Source organism: Seriola dumerili, unplaced genomic scaffold, assembly GCF_002260705.1.
Source record: "Seriola dumerili isolate Sdu_G_001 unplaced genomic scaffold, Sdu_1.0 BDQW01000121.1, whole genome shotgun sequence".
NCBI lineage: Eukaryota > Metazoa > Chordata > Actinopteri > Carangiformes > Carangidae > Seriola > Seriola dumerili.
This window is the reverse complement of record NW_019174376.1, coordinates 1,591,451-1,615,489: the sequence shown is the minus strand read 5'-3', so window position 1 is coordinate 1,615,489 and position 24,039 is coordinate 1,591,451. Positions and strand designations below refer to the sequence as shown.

The following is a 24,039-nucleotide window of genomic DNA, read 5'->3' as shown; positions in this document are numbered from 1 at the left end:
GACAGAAAACTTCAATAGGCACCAGTTAAACATGCTTTGCGGTTTACAGAAAACTGTAAGATGAAGCTCCTGTCATCTTTCACTAAATGTCAGGTTTCAAGTCAGGCCTAATGGATTGGGACGATGTTGAAAAGAGCAGGAGAGTTTTTAATATAATTTATATTTATTCATTCAAATTTAGTCTCTCCACATTCGCCCTCTGCTTGGCCCTGCACCAGGACAGTGATGTGTGTGAATCTGCCTGCCAGATTATTTCTTGCCAAATCTCTGGGGCACGGCCATGCTCCAGATCTGACCGGGGGCTGCCTCCCAGTTACGGGAATGTATCTGATCCTCTGACACTACCTGCCCTCTGGATCCGCGGCCGAACCTGCGAGGAGGAGAAACAGGAGCAGGAGCTGATGTAAGACATTTTTATTTCAAAACAAAAAAGCTGCTTTGGATAAATGTGGACAAATATAAGTCACAGGCAGCAAATACAAAAGATGTCCAATTTGTTCTTGTGTTGTTAAACATTTACTGTATTTAACTGATCAGAGCAGGAATGTAATATGTAGCTGTAACATGGGATGTGGGTGAAAGGTAACATCATTACAGACAACAGTCTAAGATGTTTAAACCCTTAATGCCAAGACCATAATTTCAGGTCAAAAACATGATCTAATCTTTGCCATACCAGAGGCTGATGGCTCCAGAAACACTTTTACTAATGGACATCTCAAGCACATAATGTTTAAAAGCTGAACATATGGTACGTGGTGACATTTTTAAGTTTAGCTACGATGCAAATGAGTAAATGTATTTTCATTTTATCTGCATATACAGAAGCAACAATTAGTTGATTAGTCCGTGGACAGAAAAATAGTCTGCAACTTTTCTGATAACTGATTAAAAGTCATTTTTTAAGCCTACATACCAAAAATTCTTTTCTTATCTTACATTATAGTAGATTGAATATCTTTGGCTTTTTGACAGAGCAAGACATTTCATGACATGACCTTGAAATTGTGGTGGGAATTAGATTTTAAATGATGAATCAATTAATTTAGAAAATAATTCTTTAAAAATTAGAGTCAGAATTTGTCACTTGAAGCTTTGTCTGCATGGCTCTAACAGCACACTGATAATTTCAAAGATCGGTTCCCATTTAAAGAGTTGTGTGTGTTGCATTTTTTCCTGGCTCTAATGTGGCATTTGGCCACAGAAAGTGTTGTTTTTATGCAAACGTACTTTAGTGGACTTAATGTACTGGCACTTAATATCACATTTTTCCACTGTAGAATTGACACATATTCAGCTGTACAGAAGGTTGAGCTGATACTGTTGTCTTTACTGATTTCCTGTGTGCATGTTTTTGCCACATGTGTGTTTATGTGTGTGATCAATAAAGGCTCTGTCATGTCACTGACCTCTGCGGCTGATGGAGGACAGAGTTCCTGGTTTCTCTCTGAGATCCGAGCAGCAGAGCTCTCAGCACTGAGGTCAGCAGACGATCATCAATGCTGTTCTCTGTGTTTTCACTCTCCTGCAGCACACCCGCATGCACACACACACACACACACACACACACACACACACACACACACACACACACACACACACACACATGCGTACAGTCGCACAAACACACACCCACAGAAATGCAAAGCTTATTATCAAAAAACGTCTTTTTTCTTTTGAATAAAAAGCCCACAAACACATGTTGGGAACATCAAGAGCGATAAATGCATTCAGTTCCAGGTTGCAACACACACTCCAGGGGTTGCAACTCCAGAAAGTCTATCCTGCTGTGACAAGGGACCTTGAGATGAAAATATCAGTCTACAAATGCAAAGAAATGTACATCATGATCAGCCAAAGATCCATCCACCTTTATCTGTATGCAAAATAAAACCCAGATGTGTCTGTCACACAAACGGAAAACCTTATATTTTGACTCATGATGTGATTCGTCTTCCTTTATCAAACTCCTGCTCTGATTGTTTGCCCCAGAATATATTATAGTGTATTTCACACATGAGGAAGAACACTATCTGAGATCTAAATGGGTTGTATGATTTAGCTTTTCTCTCTTGATAAAACAGCTCAAATCCCATTTACATGCTGTGTCACATGGAATGACAGACTTCTCCGAAAATGTTGGCATGACTTCTGGTTGTGCACAGAATTCTTCATTCCGTCTAATGTGGCACATGCAGCTGACAGTCCATATTTAAATCCTGCCTACAGACAGACAGTATATTTTAACACATAACCATGTGTGCCTGAGATTTTTATTTTCAGGTGCCAAAATTATTTTAGCAAATGTAATCATATGATAGAAATCATGCATAAATGGTGATATTCTAATGGCATATTCCCTTGCGTCCGTGGCTACAGATAAATCAGTGAGTGAGTGAGGTATGAGAATGAAATACAAAATTTGCAATTCAAGTTTGTGAGTGGTTTGTTGTCTCACCAGCCCCAGCAGGTGGTCAGCCATGTTCTCCTCTGAGCTGTCTGGCAGGAAGTCATTTTTGTCCAGACCACTTTGGATGCGAAGAGCCTGACTGATGCCAGCCATCGCCATAAGCAGAGCCAGAAGAGTCACCACCGCAGCTGTGTCCATGGTCTCAGTCTGGAGAGGGGGTCAGATGAAAGCGGATGACGAAGGCGGAAAGGGAAGAGACGATTTTGGCTTTCCGATCACACCTGTTGACTTCAAAGGCTCCTGGTCAGAGTTAAAGTGTCCTCTTTGTGCGGTGTCCTGGCTAACGTCAGTGGTGGCAACATCCTTGCCGGGGCTTATATACACCTCATGGTCACAGGCTGGAAACCCCCAGGAGAGCTGGAGAAAGATGCTACTGTACAAAGGGGAACAGGGGACAGGATGCAGGAAGAACCAGCCCCTAATATGAGACTTAAACAGGTCCATTTAGCAGGATCAGGGCATTAGTGATGACTGAGCACCAGAGTGCGTTATTATGTGGCCCTTAGGGTAGTGCAACACAACTCCCCCAGTTATTAAACAGATAAATCCCCGCAAATGGACCCTGAGCCCAGTCCCTTTTGTCCATTGGTCCATGCTGCATGTACAGACAGACAATATGTATAAAACACTCATTACACACTAAACCAGGTGTCAATAGGAAACAGATTAGCTCACAAAACTTTAATGATCTTAGGCAACAAAGTAATGAACCTAAAAAAAAGTCTTATAAAGCAGAAAAACATTTTTGCAAAAGACATGAACAACACAATAACACATTTACTGGTGATTAGTTTTTTAAATATTTTGCTCCAGAGCTAATGTTTCTAAACTAGAGGATATGTCCATAATAACCTCTCTCTCCTCAGGGTTTGCAATAAAGTAGTAAGTGGATGTTTTTTCTTATTTTGAATATTATCAGGAGCGTATAGAATGCTTCACACATGCTGTCTCCAAATGATTATTGGCATGAATGTAAAGCGCACCACAGGTCAATGGTGACATTATGGGTCATCAAAAGATTTTGCTTACACAGTAAAAGGAACAATTTTATGAGTTTTTTTCAACATGCTGATAAAGGGATTTCAGAAAGACGCTTCTCCCAAGGGAAAGAGTGTCTTAGAATGAAAGCCTCCATTTGATAAATGTCAGTTTCCTTCATTTTGTTAATTTCAAAGAAAGACAACTTTAGGCTTGATTTGTGTCACTTGCTTTATTAGTGTGTTTACTTTGTCACTGTGTGTGTGTGTGTGTGTGTGTGTGTGTGTGTGTGTGTGTGTGTGTGTGTGTGTGTGTGTGTGTGTGTGTGTAATGATTAGTCACCTCTCCAATACTGGATGAGACATCAACAGATTTGGCTTGTCAAAGAGCCTTATGGGTGACAATCTGCCTTCACATGCACACACGCACACATGCACACACGCACACACGCGCAATTGTCCCTGTTTAACTGCCATAGCAACCAGGATGACATCTGAAGGATTCTCGGGGGAATTAGTTTTCATGACTATAATAAGAACATAAGCTTTTGGATTAGAGAAAAATCTAATTCACTTACTCTGATGTGATAATAAAAAGTAACGTTTGTGTTTAGTGTTTGCTGTCTTTTTTTAAGATAGTTATTTTCAAACAGAATCACTTAATAAAAATGACAAACTGTATCAGCTCAGATCTGACCTGTGGACAGAGCCAGGAAATGTCACTGTGTCATCATCATGAAATAATAATCACGTCATGAATTGACACAGACTGAAGAGAAGCTGTTCAACGGGTCTGAAAGATTTTTGTTTAACTCGTCGTCACAGCCACAAAGTTTCCAATAAAACTAATAAAACTAAAACCTGCCTTGATGAGAGGACTGACAGGTCGCATTTTCATTTTGATCCCAAAAGAGCGTAGTGACATGTAAACGTAAGTGCAATGGTCCGTGGGTGCTGTTTGCTTATTGTATTTGAATATGGTCACTGTAGAGCAGGTTAAGTCTTAAAGATTAATTAAATAATTAATAGCTTTTCAATTTTCTTTTTAATATGGTCATAGAATGCCCACATGAGTATGTGAAAATGAAAATGCAAATTGGATTACGGCATTTTCTTTTTAATTGTCTTGACTTTGCTGGGCTGAACAGCAGCAGCAGAACAGGTGTGCTGATTGGGCAGCTCACACAGGTGCCTTGAGTGTTCTTTGTTCTGTGTCCTGAGCTCATTCTCTGTTTGTCCTTCAGCTGAGCTGGTTCCCTCTGTCATTTCACCTCTGTTACTGAGTGCGTATACTGGGTATATTTCATTATACTTCCTTAAATCGTGTTTATTTTGTTAGTACATCTAATCTCCTTGGTTTGTTCTCACGTGGTTATATTTTTAGAGTGAGAATGTATTGATGTACTGATTTTGATTTAGATGATTTGTTTGTCTCTTTACTTAAGATAATATGATAGAGTTTGACCTCTGTGTACGCTTTCTTTCATTTGTGAAGCATAACCACTCAGCTGTAACCAATCACACCTAACTGACTGGAAGCAAACGATTAAATACTTTCAAATGGAACCTGCTGACTGCTCCTCCTGCTTTGCTCATATTCATATTACAAGTCTAGTGTGGTCCTAGAACACACACACACACACACACACACACACACACACATACATACATGTGGAAAATGACATTGCTATCATGGAATTAAGTTTACATGATCATCTTTATAAAGTCCACAAAAGACCTCTGTAATGATTTTGATATTTATAATTTTAGCCTGTTATTGTTCAGCACCGAATGCTTTGAGAATGCAACACTATGTCATAATCGTCGATTATGCATTTAAAGGAGAACCCTCTTTAAGAATTCACACCTTCCTGTGCCCCAGAACAGATTGGTGAATGTTTGTGAACATGCTGCACTCGCCTCTACAGTTAGAAACCAAAGGGAGAACCTTAAAATGTGCAGTCCTCCCAGTTTGCTCTCTAACAATGGATGGGGCTCTGACACTTTGAGGCCATAAGATGTCTGTGTGATTTCTTACACCAAATTGAATGTTTTATATCTTAAACTTTATGTCCAATTTAAAATCTGGATGAGACCTGATAGGAGGTAGACGACACAGCTACTGTTGAATATGGGGTTAGTGAGGAAATGCATTTCTCCCAATGGCTCGAAGTAATTTCAGCTACAAAACTTAAATAGCCTGTGATGAAAACAAGCTTGGATCGCTGGAACGTACATCAACACCATATTACTCTCTAGTTTTAACAATTCCTTATGACAATTAATTATTTTCCACCATGTAGTCTTATTCACTTCATGTAAACCTAACCTTGATACGCAGCTCCTTATGGAAAGCAGGGATTACAGCCTAAACTATCACAATTCTAATTAACTTGGGACCAAACTTTTATTTTTGCTGCACGTAGATCATAAACCCTTGCATATAAAAACGACTCATTGAAATCAGTTGAGAAATATAATCACTATGAAGCTTTTTATCCAGAAAAACTGCTGCAGTTTTAGTTGTAGTTAGTAGTTAGAAAATGAGATTAAAATCTGTGAACAAATAACATTAGTGGTGAGGTAACTCAAAAGACACTGAAGGAAGTGCTTTTGCCAACGTCTATGTACAGATAAAGTGCAGAAACCTAAAGTAAAAATTTCTGGCAGATCCTGAAAGGTGTAGTACATTTTCAAGATGGACGATGGCGCAGGGTTGAAAATCTACTACACCTTTCAGGATATGCCGTGGATATGAAGTCAACAGAACCACCTTGGACTCCACTTTGTGATTGGACTGTCGTTGTCCAGCTAGATTCAGGTGTAAAAATAGGGTCAAACTTCTACTTGTAACTTAAAGCATCTTTAACCAGACCAGTCTAATACACAGGTGCTATAAGGGCTTCATATTCTTACTCTTTGTACAGTTGAGAAATATATCAAGAATAAGTGTTATCCTCCCTGGATCTGGAGAAGGTCATCTGTGCTTATATCCAATCTTTTTTTCAGTCTGCTGCAACACTCGTGAAACATCTCAGCTGTATGTAGCTGCTGCTGGGATTTAACTGGATCTAAAGGACAAAGACCATGTGCGAACACTTTAATCATCTCTCTGCTGAGAGCCAGTCAGAACAGGAAATGAGCTAACAATTTAAAACATAGGTCAGTCTTACCCCAGAGCTTTATATGGGGGACCTTATAGTGTTTTTTATGAGCCAGAGCACAGGCTGATCTCCGTGACTGTGGCACTCCCTGATAATGATGATGGTGATGATTGCTGTTGGATTGACAGTGTATAATCAGTGTCCTCTTTTCACAGTCATTTAGTCATTTTAGCTACGCACAAACAACAGTTACAAATGGTATTTAAAAACCATATACCTTCATTTCCCCTTCTAGAAGAGTAAGTCAAGGTTTTCTGAATGCAACAAACCCCTTTTTATGTTTCACTAATCTCTGTCCTTGTGGTGCATATATGTCTCTCATCATGGTTACAAATCCAACTCACAGTACAAAGTTATGTGCATTTTCCGAAAAATTAGAAACATGCACATCAAGTGCTATTATTGACTTGAAATTATGTTTTTGTTCGATACTTAAAATGGAAACATATGCTACATCAATATGAATTTATTTGATGTAGCTCATGAACAAAAAAGTTTTTAAGAATTTTGGCACCACCTGGTGTTCTCTGGGTGAACTGCAGCTTTCACAAACCCACTGTTATACAACTGGATGAAAGTGTAATGACAATCACACAATTGATGTTGTCTGATGGGTTTATTTCGTTTCCTTTATTTTATTTACAATGTTAAAACAGTGCTGCCAAACAAAAAATAAATAAAACGCTGAGTCATGACAATGACAAAAAAAAATTTAAAAATTGGGGAACGTCAAAACAGCAACAAGAGCTTCATGCAGCTAATACAAGATTGTCCAGCAATACCTTAAAAACAAGCTGACTCTTCATGCTTTATAGCCACTTCATTGACCCAGATTAGATCCAAAAAAAGTTTGTCTGGTTCTGATGAATTCTGCTCCTCTAGAAATCATCTTCTCTTCATGTTGTGTAAGCGATGGAGGGATGTTTATTTGTCCAGGTGTCCCGACAGATGCTTCAGGGCAGCATGATCTAATTTGCAGTAGCCTTGTGTTCTTAACCAGTAGCTCACAATCTGCCACATTTACCATAAGGCACTTGTATGCAATTAGAAATGTCAGTACTGAAATGAATGTACAATCTTGTCCTGACTGATATGACTTGAGTATATTACCAGGAACAGTGCTACAAGCAGATGAATATACTTCAGCTTTGCAATTTGAAAACAACAATGTCGGTACAAAGGTCATGATGTCTCCTGGTGAAACATTTTTACATCTCAGTAAAAAAAACAAAAATAATAATAATAATGGTGTCACTTGAAAACCTCATGATTTTAAATGTGTCAATTTGTTCAATTTGGAAATAAAGTTTGATTTCACACATAATAATTGTATACCCTGGGAAAATTGGTTCCCTTATCAGCCAGGACATCCATTCAAAAGTGAGTGTTTGGTTCAGAAATTTAAATGCTAACATTGACCACATTTTAAATATTGCGTCACTCTTCTGACACATTTGGTTTCCATGCGACAACAGTGCTACAGTCATTGCTATTATAGGCTGTACTGTGGTTCTCTTGTTCTTATTCAAGTTCACTCAGGCAATCGACTATTGATGTACAGTACATCTGATTGGCAGATTAACAAAAAAAATGCAAAAGATACAAACTGAAAAGGCTCCTCATTTAGAGGGTTTTCTTTTCCTTGAACACAAAATATATTCCTTGAAGATACAGAAAGAACATCAGGTGAACTTATTTATTGGCTTTTTCAGCCAGCCCAGAGCACTCAACAGGCCAAGAAAACAACACATTCAGTGTTCTGTAACAACTTTACGGATATCTTACATACTGACATTTTCTCATTGTTTGCCAGTGCTAACTACATGAAAATCCCAAAACATCCCATTTATATAAAAAAAAATTCTTTTTTTTTTTTCATTGCCCATGTCAGTCGTCAGTCTCACAGTAGTTAAGGCAAAAAAGTAGTCTTTGTCGTGGGCAGTGGCTTCTTCATCAACAATGTCCAATGTGTCTGTACGCATCTAATATAATTAATATGTTGTATGTTTGTGCATTCATGCATGTCTATGAGTTGTGATTTTCTGTCCTCCAACGTTGTGCCAGTCAAAACCGGCAGTGAGCATCAGTGCTCCCTGTGCAGGCTATGAAACATATTGAGCAGCTAGACTGGTTCTTCAGTATTTACTATAAAACGCTGTTAAAGATGCACGGTATAAATAGACTATCCAAGGCCAGCGATCAGTGGGCTACAGTATGGGAGAATATAGATCCAGTCAACAGTGTAACAGGCCACCAATATGCAAGTACTGACGCAGTACAGTGTGCACAAGATTTTATGATCTCAGTCCATGTGCACTTTTTTTTTAGTCCGTTAGTTCCAATGCAAAAGACAGAATGAGTGCCACACATGGTGATTTGAATGAATTCAGTCAGTCAGTGCTTCAAAGCGAGTTACGAGGTCCCGTCGCTCCAGTGCGTGGCCCATTCCTTTTTATGGACAACTCCTGACTTCTCAGTCTGGAACTGTGGCCGGTCCTCGCGAGGAATCTTCACCGCGTGGTACTGAGGCAGTTTGTCTTTGTAGTGGGCCCGTTGGAAGAAGCCACACTGTCGGCACAGGAAAGTAGGGTTGCGAGTAGAGGATGACAAGGAAAGAGGGATAGAAGGGAAGAAAGGGAGAAAAAAAAAACAATTAACTGATGCCATATATGAGAATGCGACTGACAATCACCTGCATTTGTTTGCCCTTATTTCAGTAGATAAGACAAGGTCTACTTTCCAATATCATGCCTAGTAAGATAATCATCTCAGTTTTTCAACTGAAGTAGTGTCTTCTTGTTCATCAGACTGATGAAAAGAAAACTGATTATATCATGGTGACCTTGTGCAGTCAGAGTTACTTTTTAATAAAAAGCAAATCCACAAAAAAGCATATTCCCATGCTCTACATTTCTAATTCAGCATCAGTCTTAAGAGCCCTTGATTAACACACCAACACACTACCAAACTGCTATTAATATAATCCGCACACATTAATATGAACAAAAACATCCAATGACAAGCTCATTCTGACACCTGTGAAAATCAGTTGGTCATGAGATGCATGTCAAATAGGAGTGTTAAGATATTGAAAAGCTTCTGGTAAGCGCATCCTGAAAATGAATCGTTTTCATTGACTGGTGCCAGACTGAACAAGTGCAGATAATTAAACAGTGACGTCGACGGTATAGCGGCAAAACACACTGCACAACAGCACAACATCTTGCAGCCCTGAGGGAGAGATGGCTGGATGGTGTTCAGTAAGCACATATTAAATTGGGAAAACAATGCTGAATAAAGGAAACAGTTTTGAATAAATTCATACATTAAAATCCACATTTTTGCTATTTATGATCTAATAACAGCGAATAGCACCACAGTGGCAAAAGCGTATAGGCTGTGCTTGATTGGTTAAAGAGACCTTCTAATGATATTGGAAAGCACAGCTGATACATAACCATAACTAACTACTAAACCCACCCCTGAACAACAACTGTCCAATCGTAGCTTAGCAACCGCAACTAGGCACATGCAGCAGACCCCTCAAGCTCCACTACATTTTGTGGGGTTAAAGGTTAAAAACGCCCCATGAACAACTAGTGCATTCTTTGTGCATTATTTCCTCACACTGGAAAATGGTCTTGGATGGTATCAGAGATTAGCCAACATTAGCCCAGATCTGGGGAAGTTATATCACACTCCAGCAACCCTAGTAAAGGTACCATAGAGTTACATTCCCAAAACACGCAGGTTAGTTCTCATCCTAAAGGCCTTTTCCTTGGTAATGTTAACATGAAACACTTCTTGAAAATCCGAACATAAAGCATTTATCTAACCTCTTGTAAAGCAAAACAGGCAAAGAGACTAAAGAGATGAGTATATTGCATTTATCATACTGAAAATATTAAGACCAAGATACATTGCAATACATTTCTTTATTTCCATGTATTTTACATGGATCACTGATTGGTAAGGATAAGAATTTAAGAAATATTTAAATGGGAAAAGACGGACTCACTGCATATTTGGCATTTAGCATGATTTAAATGATTACCAAAATTATTGCTAATTTTCACATTGCAGATCTAGAGTATGTTAGATTAAGAGGTTAATATGGCCATGCAAACACAGCAACAGCAACTAAGGGGAACTGGTCTTGGAAAACAAGGTACTTCTTTATTATAATTACATCTGTTTGTTTTTGTGATCATTTGTGCCAAAATGTGCTAATATTTCATGCTGTAATGAACACCACCAGCCACACCAGAGTGGGTCAAGGAACAAAGCGATTGTGGGTGAGGGTTTTACCGCTTGGAGGGAGAGGAGGAGGGGAGAACAGGCCAGAGTGAAATATATTTTGTATTATAGTTCTGATGCCTGCTTCTCCGCCTCCGAGGGTTGGACCCCCAAATGGGCGTGGTAGTACTCCGTCTCATAGTGGCGGCGTGGCTCACTGCGTTTGAAGAACCCACACTGGGGCAACAGATCACCACAGGGAAGTGGGGAGAGGTAGAACAGGGAGAAAAAACAATAAGAAATGGAAAAGAAAGGGGATTTAGAGATAAGAGAGTCCCCAGATGGGATTGAGAATAGACAAAACAGAGGGGGTGAGACAGAGGACAAACACAAGAACAAAAGAGGATAGATGAGAGGGAGCTGGAAGGAATAAAATGATTACAGGACAGAACAGAACAAAGCAGACACAAGTAATTGGACTGCCATGGAAAATGATGAGAAAATGCTAGAGTAGTGGCAAAGGGAGTGACAGGATGAAGTCAATGAAACTATATACAGACAGGCGTTTATCAGTCTTTGCTATGAGGGGAATCTTAAGGGGTAAATGTTCATTTTAATGTCCCACCTTGAAGATTTTCTGTATTATCAATGACCAAATACTCACTGTTTTGGGACTTAGGACATAGGACAAGAAGGTGTCAGACCATTGTTAAAGTGTTATCTTGTGTATGTTACCTTCCACAGTATGCAGACCAGCAGAGTCAGAAGCAGGATGCCTGCCAATATGGCTATGAGGATGATCCACCAGGGGATCCAGTACTGGTCAGCCAGACCAGGTTCAGGGTAGATCATCACTGGAACCTGAGAGAATGGGAGGGAAAAAATCAAAGTGCTTATTTTCATCATACAAGAAATACAGGATATATTTACCATGTGGTGAATCAATAAGTGAGTCAGGCCACAGTCACCCATGCCTGTGGCGAAATGAGTTTGTATTGCTCTCTGACGGTAAGGATGTGCACAAAGTCAAGTCAAGTCACGATGTGCTGCCGGAAACAGTATTCCTACTTGTATAACAAAAACATTTCAAAAAGACGATGAGTGCCTGACACAAAGAGATGTAGGCAGGTGTAAGTTTTGCTTTGCAGGAAGTGAAGTGTGCTGAGTACCTGTGCAGCAGCATCCTTGAGGACCAGGTGCTTGATGCTCGACTTGACAGTGATGTTGGCTCTGACCAGCAGCTCCAGAGCACTGACTGCTGGAAACTCCTGAGAGACAGAGAGAGAGAGATGAATAATTATTTCTAAAGTCACAATACTATTCAAATCAAATCCCTCCCAACATACCAACATTTTGATTCATGTGGAATAAGTCAAACCACGGGAAGAAAAGTACCATCTCAAAATTCCTTGGATGTTTAAGGACCATGTTGGTTGTATATTTCTTCTGTATTTGTTGTATTTGGATCTGATTATTAAAGCTGCAGCGCTGCGGTGATTCAGTGGTCAAAGCTGACAGCTGTAGTAACAGACTGCTGACTGCCTCAACATCAAAGCCTATTAACACCTCTCATTTCTCATTCTATAAATGCACTTGCTTCAGTTATCACTCATTCCCTTGCATGAGTACTTAAATCAGTGCGAGTGCCAGCAGCAACTGTTGAGCAACAGTTGAACTGAAGCAGAGAGTGAGAGTAATGTGCAATAAGGCTCTGATATAATGATGACAGGATGTTTTTTCTTTCACCTCTATGAAGCTGCTGTTCCACAGTCTGGCATGGATCTTGAGGACAGCCTGACCAGAGAAGCTATGGAGGGGACACTGGAACAGGACACAGCGTGCCGACCCCAAGAGACAATCCTGGAAGAAAAAAATGACAGATGAGCACTCTGGGTAATGTTTTGGACTGAACTGGAGACGGACATAAGCAGAATAGTGAAAAGCTAAATGGACAAAGTCTGCATCTTCTTTTGTGTGTCTACATTTTAGCACTATTCATTTGGCTGTATGCATTAGCAGCAAATCAATAAAACACTCCCTTTTTCTCATTTCTCTGCCCTTCCTTCTATTTTTCTCTCCTCTTGCATTATCTATTCTTTCCCCTCTTACCAGTTTGAGTGACTTGCGTCGCTCTGAAGCGGCCACAGCCGGGGTGGTTCGTCCTACATTGCCTTTTGCCATCACTTGACCTTCATCCTCTGGGTGGGAGCGGCGTGCTCTCCCAGCCTGGTGGAAGTGATGCATTCAATACAGGCAGAGATGGATCAGTTACTTGAGATGGTTCAGGAAAAAGCACTAAAATCTGCCAAATATTCCAGCATGAATTCTTGAATTCTCCCCCTGCATGAATTAATACCTGAAGCGCTGTTAATGAGAGGGTGTAGGCCTGATAAAGAGACGTTCGATTGCATTGTATCCTTTTTACACAAATCACCTGTACTAATAGCAAACCCAATAAATATCAAAATTGAACTAAAAGTGGGCCAGTGAGGATTTCACAAATGATGGGCCGATGATTCCTGGGCTAAATGGAAAGGAAACTGAATTCAACGAACATTGCTGCCACTGATCAAACTGCTTACATTTTTTTTCTGTGTGTAAAGTAACTAACACACAGAAAACCTTCAAAAATGTAGTAGTTTTCAATCATAGGAGGAGTGAAAGGCTCATCAATATGTCTGTCTTTATTTCATAATTGATTGATTGTTCTGTGTAGAAAATAGTGAAAGATGTTGGTTATTATTCTCTGAAGTCCAAGTGAACATATTCAGATGTCTTGTTTTGTCTGGCCAACAGTCAGAAACACAAAGGTGTTGAGTTTACTATCATAGAAATCTAGAAAATTTTCCCAGTTGAGAAGCTGGTACCAGTGAACTTTTGGAAATTAACTTGATAATTTGAGCTCTAGAGTACTGGATGGTTTTTGGGTGTCTGGGAAAATAATGAAACTGAATAAGCCCAACAACAAATTTTTGTCAAGAAGCCCCTCAAGGAGGTTAATCCAGCCATGTCCTGAGATTCCTTCAGGTCACTTTGCTCAATTTAGGAACCTTCCAGGGTAAAAAAACATGACTCAACTGCACCTTCAAAGGTGGATGCAGGCTGAGTGAAACTTAGGTCCATGGAAAAAGTGTGAAGAGTCTTTATTGGTGGTGTTAAATATCATTTCCTTCTAGAGTGAGAAATGAACTCTGCTCTGCTTACTTTAGGATTGACAGACTGTGGCAGCTCTGCAGGTGAGGAGCTCTGTAGCTTTAGAGGATTCAGGGCCCCTGTGGGGGTGCAGTGTGTGTTTGGGTGACCCTCAAACTTCAGGCTCGCGGGATACAGGAGCCATTTCTCATTGGCCAACTCGTATGGCCACATGATGTTTAGGAAGGCCGAGCCAAGCGTCTGCAGAGCTTGTCCGGGATTGGCCACCTGACACATAAAAATATTTACAGTATATTATTTGAGAAACTGTAATAATTGGCATTTTTCTTTCTTGGGTCTTTTTTATTTTTATGAAAACATACACACACGAGTTCCTCACCACAAACTCAAAATCCACAGGGCTGCCGACGTCCTCCAGACTAGTCATGGCACTCTCTCCCCTCACTGCCCCGCTGAAGAACAGCTGGTGAGGACGAGCAAGCCTGCAGTAAAACACAACATCACATCAGTATGTCAGACAGCTGCACACACACTCACACAGCTTCACATGGCTGGTAGCAGTATTGTTTAAACTGAATTTTATTCAGTCAAAATTAACTTTTATTTTAAGTTTCCAAGAATACCTCAAATGTCAAGCTGAATTTTGGAAAACAACTGGAATATTTCACATGTGACACTGTCAGATAGTTTGGAATAAGATGATTTTAACAACCTTAAAGCTGAAGGAAAAAGAAGGGGTGTGTGTGTGTGTGTGCGTGTGTGTGTAAGGGGTTTAATAAAATAACCATAAAAGCAGCTTTCCAGAGCTAGAGAAGGTCATAAACATTGACGTCACTGTTCAGGTTTTACTCACCCACTGACAGACAGAGGGAGCTCTATCACAACTTTAGCAAATGCTGTGACTGGGACCAGGTCAGGCTGCTCACTGATACTGAGAGCAAACAGTGAACACACACAGTGATCAGAGAACCATTTGGTCTGAACATGTCAAACATTCCCAATTAAATAACCAAAGGAAGATGTGAGTGAAATAAAACACTGTATTCCATCACGCTGTCATTTTGACTGAACTTACGTTGTCAATAAGAGATCTGCTGTCAGCTCAGTGGTCTCAATGGTGATGTTTGATGTGCTCAAGTTGATGGAGAATTTCAGCTGAGAGAAAAAAAACACACGTGTGTATATTACAACAAAGGAAAAGACAAAAAAAATGACAGATAATAAGCAAAAAATGTATTTTATTGATGCTTCTGCTGATGTTTGTTCTTTAACATGTTAATGAATGGAGCAGGTTTCTCTGTTGTTCTATAAAATTATCATCTTGTTTCAGTTGGTTTAAATTCTTAAAATGATGATGAAGGGAGCGAACGATGAGCTTCATTAACGATTTATCTTATTTTCTCGATTTTAATCGTTTGGCCTATAAAATATCAGAAAACAGTGGCAGATACTTGCCATAATTTCCCAAAGACCAAGATAAAGAAAAATATTCAGATTATAATCAGATATGACAAAGAAATGAGGAAAATCATCAGATTTAAGAAGCTTTAAACAGCAAACGTTAGTCAATTAGTCAGTTATCACAATAGTTGCCAATTCATTCTGTTGATTTTCTGTTAATTGACTAATTGTTGTGAATTACTTTTTTGTCACTTTTACTTCAGCTTTTATGTTTCTTCAAACAATATTTTTTTCAGCACATTTTTGAATGAGAATGTCAGAAAATATATCCAAGCTAAAATTAAAGTGCTACATGCAATTTAATGATTTTATGACACCACTATTGATATGTTCTGTCTGTCTTCTGTCTTGTTTTTCTCAGGTTTGGACTGAATCTACACTGAGTTGTTTCCTTACCTTCGCATCTCGCTTTACAGGGTTTCCCAGGTCACATTCAACTTGGGAGCCATTCTGGTTCGCTTGGCATCTCATCTATAGCCAGTCATGACAGATCACAGAGCTTTTTAGTACAATCCCACATGGGATAGGTAACTTTCACTGTAATCATTTTAAATATATGGCTCTGGTATACAAACCCACGTCTAAAGCACCAATTCAAGACTTGTTCCAAACGGCACTTTGATTTCACCCCATACCTGTGCTGGGACCCTGGAGCCTGCATACGACAGTGTGTTTGGAAGGGAGATCAGCAGCTGAGCAGCATGAGCGTCATCTCCATCGTCTTCAGGGTCAAGAGGGTCAGAGGGCATGTTAGTGACGGTGATTTCCAGCACCACCAGCCGCTGGTCTGACAGGGAGAACACCTGCACGTCATCTTCATCCCTACAGAAAGGCAAGGAAGACAGTAGGAATGGAGATGAAAACACACATTTACTGTTGTCAGGAATACTTCCTCCACCTCTTACTTATAGCTTATAAACCCTCCCGCTATAAAGGACTCCTTATTGTAAACTAGTACCTTAGTACTCGTATTTAAGAAAGATGAAATCCAGTTCAATTCAATGATCAATGTTCAAGTATTAACACTATACAAACAGTTAAAATACACTTTATTCCCTCTGCATAACATGATGTTTGTGTTGGGGTTTAGGTTACTAGGCAACAGTTTCTCAGGCAACCGATTACATTATAAAATCCACCAGCTTACACAGAATGGGTTAGGCAGATACTAACTTTGGCAGAGGGGTGAAGAGGTCGGAGTTCAGGGGTCGTGTTCCAAACTGGTAGCTCAGCTTCAGGTTGCTCTGGCAGATTTTGTCTGTGCCACATCCTTCTCGCAGGAAGTTCACCTTCAGGGGGGAAAACAAGGCAGACGTGAGATCTTGTGTGTAGGTGTAAACGTGTGGACATAAGTATAAGTATCAACTTTCAAGACAGAATTAAATTACGTAAGTGCTAAAACGTATTTTATTGCATTATACTTTTTTGTGTCTATGTGCTTAAAATACAGGAATGCACCTAAGTACAATTACTCCGTATTGTACTATAGTGACTTTCCTCCCATAAAAAAACAACCCCATAGACCAGTTGTGCAAGCAGCCTTCTACAACCCATAGCTGCGTTTTATTTTTAAGTGACATTTAGCATCAGACAGCATCAGTCTTTTCCCCACACGCCCCAAAACAACATGTTTACGTTAGACTGACAGATCCTTCTAGGAGTCCATGTTTGGAGGAGGTCAGGGTGGATCGATGGCTCGATGGAACATTGGACCTTAACGCGAGAGATTGCTACGTGTTTCTCTTGTCCAACTGATAGTCAATGTTGGTTCTTTTAACCATGACCATCATCGTTCTATAAACTTAACCACGTGTGTCTCTTCCTCACCATGGTAAAAATGTCTATTAAGCAGCAAATATTAGGGGGTTGAAGAGAGCAAAACCATGGATACAGCCAGTGTGTGTGTGTGTGTGTGTGTGTGTGAGAGCAGTCAGGATGAATCAGCAGAAGGCTCTAGGAAAGAAAGCTGGCTGAAAAATATATAATATATAATAAAATAAAAATATAATAAAATATATAATATATTCTGCTTTAACTACCTATGTCGAGCCTGAATTACTGCAGAAAAAGCTGTTGATGGGAAGCACTACATAAAGCCTCAACTTGTTTCTACAGAAATTGGAGAATGGGAGTGACCAATTAAAATAAATCGTGACTATAAAATACTTCTGCTTCCTTTTTTTTTTTACAGACCTCAGAGTGCAGTGTGTTAGAGGGAGAAACACTCAGTATAGGCGCCAGCTTCTCCAGCCTCTTGACACCTGAGTGTCTGCGTGGTGGCACAGGCTTGATAGTATGGGTTATTGCCAGTGAGATGGGGCGTAGTTTGTCACGGATATTCTCCTGCAGAGACAGAGATTATAAAAATGGTTAATGGTCAACATTATAGCTGGTCAGAGAGTTTGGGTAGAAAAAAAGCATTGCAGCATTTTGACTCAGCATAAAAAAGGCAGATTGTCACCTTGTACACCTTTAGCTGTTATTTAAGCATCATTTACACTTATTTTTGCTACCAAAGTAAAATGAAAGATAAGAACCAAGACCAAAACCCACTAATTCAAAAAAATTATTGTTCACAAATACCTCAAACTGAACACCAGACACTTTATTAATTTAACCGCACAATAAAAACTAGTTGATGTGTCTGATGTGGACAACATGAACAAATCTAAGTGACTGACGTGGAGTTGGAAGACAGCGGTGGTGCACACAGGGTGACGCTGTAGCGCCACTTCTTCAGTCTGAGTATACTCTGGATCTAGTGAACTGCGTCCCAGGAAGTTAACGCGGTGCGGGAGGCCCAGCTTCCTGCGCTCGGTGTCAGCTTCAAAGTGCACCACCAGGGCTTGAAGGGAGCAAAACGGGGGTGATGCATTGAGAGAGAGAGAGAGAGAGAGAGAGAGAGAGCGAGAGAGAGAGAGCGATTGAAATACAGAAATGTCAGGACACACACAGAGAGCACTTAAAAGCCCACCAGGGATGGAACATATAATAAACCCCCCATCTTGGGGAATACAGTATTACACAGCTGTGATTTAATCATAATAAAGTCTAATGTTATCCCACAGATAAGGTTACTTTCCACTGTAAATAGAAATGACTCCTGTCACTGTGGAGGGTTGATATGAAGTCCCACGTGAGAGAAGGACAAAAATGGTCGTGAAAACTGAGGTGTGACTTACTAATGTGTGGTGAGTAGTGTTCTGGGTGGGCGGTGAAGGTGAAGCAGGCCTTGACCTCCACGCTAAAAAAGACAAATGGTGGAGAGTGAAAAACACAGTCTCTGTTTTTACTACTGCAATCACGGCATAAAATACCACAGAAGGTTGTTTGCAAAATTATGTTTTTAAAATCTGGGCTAAGTCAAGTTATCCTGGATGTTTTCTTACCAGACTCCATTTCTGCCCTTGCAGTTGTGCTGCTCCAGATCAATGTATTTAGGGTCAAAAGATATGTCTCTGATCACGTGAATGACTGGACGAGACCTTGGGGACACAACGATTTGTAGATTGACAAATTATGACTAAGTGATGTTAAAACAGACTGTATGTAGCCTATGCAAATCTTATGATAAAACTTGTATGTCATGAGTGTATGTTTAATGTCTGCTTAGAAATTGAGATTTTTGGGCCGGTATGTTTCAAATATTTCTCACCTGAAGAGAACCACTGAATCATTAAGAGAGCCCACTGCAATGTCTGGATATTGGTTATTGTCAATATCCAGACCACCTGAGATGGAGTATCCAAAACGTTTCACATCAAAGTCACGACCGTCCAGCACCTGATCGGATAAGAAACACTGATCAATTATCATTCATTGTCATTAATTCAGCCAGTCTCACAATCTATTTATTTCCTTCATTCAGTCCTTTCATTCTTATCCCTCTTTTCTTCCTAACATTCACTCATTCATCATATGAAACCTATATCTCACCTGAGCAGGTTTTGTCTCTATTCCAGCACCTGAGCCTCTGTAGATGAAAACTTTGCCATCTCCATCAAACGGTGCTCCCACAGCGATATCTGCACACATATACAGGAGTGGCTGGTTTACAGTTTTATTAGAACTGAAAATCCATTCTATTCTTCTCATTTACATATGAAAAGTTTAAAATATAGCTAAACCTCAGATAGTGTAGTAAGGACAAGTGGGGAAAATGCTAGCACTGACTGTATATTATTATTTAATATAATACAATTAAATATAATACAATCATGAATTCCTACAAAATCAGCAAAAATACTTTTTTTGTTCGCAGCAAGTTAAAGACAAATCAAATTTACATTTATATTTTGTTTGGAACACATAATATTTCTTTTGCAACAATATATATATTTTTTGTTTTAAATATCAGAAGTCTTGGGTTGAAACTTAAACACATGAATATCTAGACTCCAGGCACACCTGCACTAAAAAAATACTGTCTTCGGGGTATGACAAATACCTCAAGACCATTTTTCATGTTGGGTCATGATTAGCTGAGTGAAAACACATTGCTCTCACCTCCATATCCATCCTGGTCCAGATCTCCAATGCTGCTGACCATCATCCCAAACATGGAGTCATACGTCCCATTGAGACGGATCGGCCGAGCCTGATCGTCCCAGTGGCCAGAGGGGTTCAGGTACACATAAACAGCTCCTCCAATCTCTGCCTTACGGTCAAAAAAGTTAGGAGCTCCAACAATCAGATCTGTCCAGCTAAAGACAGGAACAGGAAAAGAGAATTACAAGTTAAAGACCCCCTCTAGACATTATGAACGTATAATGCAAAATACTCTGCTGTGAATAATTATATTTGTATGATATCATTTTTAAAAGATTATGAAAAGGTTTGATAGTGTATGTAGCCAAAATTGGCTGAATCTGACAATGAAGCAGAAGAAGAGAAGTTCAAAATTTTTTGTTTAATTTTTTTTAAAATTACATCTACTTCTTCTCCCTCATTGAAAAATCCAGAATCCATCAATAAATACACAAGTATGGTTCATTTCAAAAGTTTAACTGCTTTGCTTAGGTCGCCACTAGAACTTATCATTATTTTGTTTGCAACCCACGCCCTCACATCCTCAGTTATCCCTCTTTGTTTTATGATGATTATCCACACAGACTTCACATTCAGCATTCCCTCACCCGTCACTGTTCAGATCCGTCGTAGCAACCGAGTACCCAAATGAAGAGGCCAGCTCCTCCCCCCAGAAAATGTGCTGTGGCACCAGCCGGTACACGTTATCCTTCCTCAGCAGCAACACCGCCCCTGTGTGATTGGCCCGGGGTGCACCCGCCACGAAGGTCAGCTCTCTGAGGCTCATTATCCCCATGGCCGAGTCCACGGAAAAGCCTGACGGAGGAAGAAGAAGAAGAAGGAGGAAAGCAGGGCCGGGGAAGAGGAGGGGTCAGGGGTTAGTATTGACCGTGGGGCTCAGAGGCTCATCTCCTCTCAGTGTAGCATGCTCTGCTCATCTTCTTACTAATGAAATGTTTGCCTTAAGTGACTATTGATTTTATGCCAAACTCATGATGGGTGTAAATGTCCTGTGCGCTGGGTTTGCTAGAGGAAGGCTGTCGGAGGCCAGTGAATGGTTGTGTGTCCACTAGTAAGAGCAAAAGGGCAGAGGGAGACGTACTGGGCTTCACCTAATGTCTCACGAGATTCATGATCCTGCTGTTCTGAATCAGCTGCCTATGGGGAAGGCAGTATGTAAACACAGTGTGTGGATATTAATCAGATTTATAGCCTAAAGCATCTCCTCCTTTGTGTGAGTGTGCATTGTGGAAGTGTACATCTGTATGTGTCTGTGTGTGTGTGAGTGTGTGAAGGAATGTGAGGATGTGTTTGCATGTAAATCAAGTAAAGCAAAGGAGAGAACAAGTGGAAAGGGGGGGATGGGTGTGTGTGTGTGTGTGTGTGTGTGTGTGTGTGTGTGTGTGTGTGTTTGCTTCATGACAAGATTGCGTAGATATTTTCTTATCAAGCTGTGAAAAAATGCACATCATATCAAACATTTCACCTAAAAAGAAGCAACCACATGCCTTTGCTTAGCTAGTTTTAAAAAACAAACAAAAAAAAAAACATGCAGAGGGTGTGAAAAGGGAGGATAATCAATTAGGACATTTGTTAGTCCTGAGTAAACATGCAGAGGGAGACAAAACAGAGACAAACAGTGAGCAGTTCCAGGGTGGCGATGTGGAATGCAACAGTCTGCATCTCAGCTCCTGTAAAAACCAACTGACAAGAGACAAGGCGCTACTTTTTCCACACAGGGTGGCTTTTAACACACAGGCTTACTACAAGGTCGACACTGTAAAACTAAATGGGGAATGGAAGCTTAATGCCGCAAAGGGTTTTTAAAGGGGATGGGGGCCCTGCATCAGCCTCACAAAGGTGGGGCGAGCAGTGGAAATCTCAATAAACTGTTCTGGTTTTGCTTAAATTCATAGGCCTAAGAAATTACTTGTAATAATTGTGCGCTGTGTTTTTCAAATGATTTTATCTGTATGATCAGTCTATATGTAATTATATTTTTATATTTCATACACCCTATAACCTCACTACGCCATTGTGCACTTCTTCATTACCTTATGATCACCAACGGACTATTCAGCAAGAATCTATTTGATGTTAGAAAATATCAATTGATTATTTTCCATTAGAAACAGAGAATTTCCAAGTATTACATGAGTGATGGTATGAATATTATTATTTATCTAATTCTATATTTCAAACTCAAAACCTTCACCCATTTAATTTCAGTTTGCATGGGATTGTGTCATGCCACAGTGGCAAAAGCTTGATATAATTGAAATTAATGTTTTTGTTAAGTCATACAACTCTGAGGCATTATGAATGGACTCTTTATTCTTTATTATTTACTCCTATAACATTCTTGTTTTATGTATTTATTTTGTTGTTTTCTTCAGTGTCTATTTTTTTCAGTTTTATCCCAGCGACTAGAATTGTAACTTATTTTTGTTCTTGCTCTTTTCCCTTCATTTTGGACAAACTAAGCAATGTAAAGCCAGGACAAAGGCTGATGAGCGTTTTTTTGTTTTTTTTTCGGAAAATGAAAACATGGACAACCTTGGCAACAGTTGTAACCACTTCAATGTGGCATAAAACCCCCACAAAACCATTATATGGATGTGATTTGCTTTAGCCTTGATGGAGGTAAAAAGGGACATATGCCTTTGTTCAGTACTGCGCCTTGGAATGTCATACTATGGATTTACTTCATACTGTGGATTTACTGTTTGTTTGTATCCATAAGAAAAGGAACAACTGGAATCCTGTGCCATGTGAGCTTTAATAAGCATTTAGGAAAATAATTCAGAAATATCTACAACACTGTCTGTGTCATTTTAGTAAGCATGCATAGGTGTGGCATATCATCTGGTTAGGATCAACAGAAGCATGTGAGTTATGATGATGGCTAAAAGGTCATGTGGGAATTAGTGTTGTCAAGGAGACGGCTCAATATGGTGAGTAGGAGGGTAAACAGGCTTGGAGGTATGTGAATAAAGAGATTTATAGCAGATCCACACACTTAGTGCAAATTAAGAGCTGGAACCAAGTGATAACAATAAATATAAAAGTCCTGTTAAGACGATGATGAGTCATTACACATGGAGACGAAATACTGAGAGATTAATGACAAAGGGTCTCAGAATACTTTCATTAAAAAAACTAATGCTAGTCCATCGATTTGGTCCAGACTAAAATATCTCAACAACTACATTCCTACTCCCCAGAAGATGAATCTCTCTGACTTTTGTGATACCATGACTTTTCCTCAGCAGTCTTCACTTATCCAGTGAAAATATCTCTACATCTACAGGACAGATTGGTGGAAATATTTAGTCATTCCTGCTTCCATGACGATGCATCCTAATAACTTTGGTGATCCCCGACTTTTTATCCGTGAACATCATCAGGTCCAAATTTAAATTAGTCCGATACTTTGGTTTACGACTAAATACTTGCAAAACTTCCCACCAGCCTCAACTATTCTTTGTGATTTGTGCTATCAGCAAATTCTAGCATGTTATCATGCTAAACTAAGCAAAAACATTAGGCTATTCCTGCTTAACATCAGCATGTTAGCACTGCAATTATGAGCATATTAGCACGCTGATATTAGCATGTAGTGCTGCTAACATAACTTGGTCTTGTTTGTTAGTAAAACCCTTTTTATCAGTGAAACGACGACAACCGACGAGAAAAACCACCACCACCTGGATAGCTTCTTACCGACACACACATGCAGACTGACAGACTGACTCAACACACTACAGACGACAGAGATCTACAGACAGAACAGATAAACACCCTGCTGCTACTCAAAGAGACAACCATCTTTACAATTCAACTACTAGTAAGGGACAAAAAAGAAAAAATAATCAAACACTAAAAAAAGTTTTCAATTAAATTAAGATGGTTTTAGAATATATTTTCAGGTATGGATGGCTGTCTCTTTACAATAGTGAAGGTGATATTATCCCATGTTGTACATAAATTACGTGCTAAAATCCATACATGTAGACACGAGGCGGAGTTAGCAGAAAGGATTAAGACGAAG

The 24,039-nt window shown here is 39.7% G+C and overlaps 2 protein-coding genes across 2 annotated transcripts in view; both read right to left on the bottom strand.

Moving 5' to 3' along the window:
* Positions 1-249: 249 nt before the first annotated feature.
* Positions 250-2,608, bottom strand: npff (neuropeptide FF-amide peptide precursor). The gene is made up of 3 exons (XM_022748367.1): positions 2,459-2,608; positions 1,410-1,525; positions 250-370 (listed from the first exon to the last, which is right to left on the bottom strand). Exons 1-3 carry the CDS (start codon positions 2,606-2,608, stop codon positions 250-252), a joined length of 387 nt encoding a protein of 128 aa, XP_022604088.1.
* Positions 2,609-7,283: 4,675 nt separating this feature from the next.
* itga7 (integrin subunit alpha 7) overlaps positions 7,284-24,039 on the bottom strand; it is a 37,297-nt gene continuing 20,541 nt past the window's right edge. Inside the window, exons 6-25 of the mRNA XM_022748260.1 lie at positions 20,597-20,804; positions 19,968-20,164; positions 19,398-19,486; positions 19,117-19,244; positions 18,851-18,946; positions 18,644-18,705; positions 18,143-18,306; positions 17,655-17,804; positions 16,635-16,750; positions 16,097-16,283; positions 15,858-15,932; positions 15,076-15,155; positions 14,854-14,931; positions 14,380-14,482; positions 14,052-14,267; positions 12,957-13,073; positions 12,594-12,707; positions 12,017-12,115; positions 11,583-11,708; positions 7,284-9,179 (exon numbers count right to left, since the gene is read on the bottom strand). Of these exons, the coding sequence (XP_022603981.1) occupies positions 9,024-9,179; positions 11,583-11,708; positions 12,017-12,115; positions 12,594-12,707; positions 12,957-13,073; positions 14,052-14,267; positions 14,380-14,482; positions 14,854-14,931; positions 15,076-15,155; positions 15,858-15,932; positions 16,097-16,283; positions 16,635-16,750; positions 17,655-17,804; positions 18,143-18,306; positions 18,644-18,705; positions 18,851-18,946; positions 19,117-19,244; positions 19,398-19,486; positions 19,968-20,164; positions 20,597-20,804 (2,561 nt within the window). The 3' untranslated portion in view covers positions 7,284-9,023. The remainder of the gene's footprint in view (positions 9,180-11,582; positions 11,709-12,016; positions 12,116-12,593; positions 12,708-12,956; positions 13,074-14,051; positions 14,268-14,379; positions 14,483-14,853; positions 14,932-15,075; positions 15,156-15,857; positions 15,933-16,096; positions 16,284-16,634; positions 16,751-17,654; positions 17,805-18,142; positions 18,307-18,643; positions 18,706-18,850; positions 18,947-19,116; positions 19,245-19,397; positions 19,487-19,967; positions 20,165-20,596; positions 20,805-24,039) is intronic.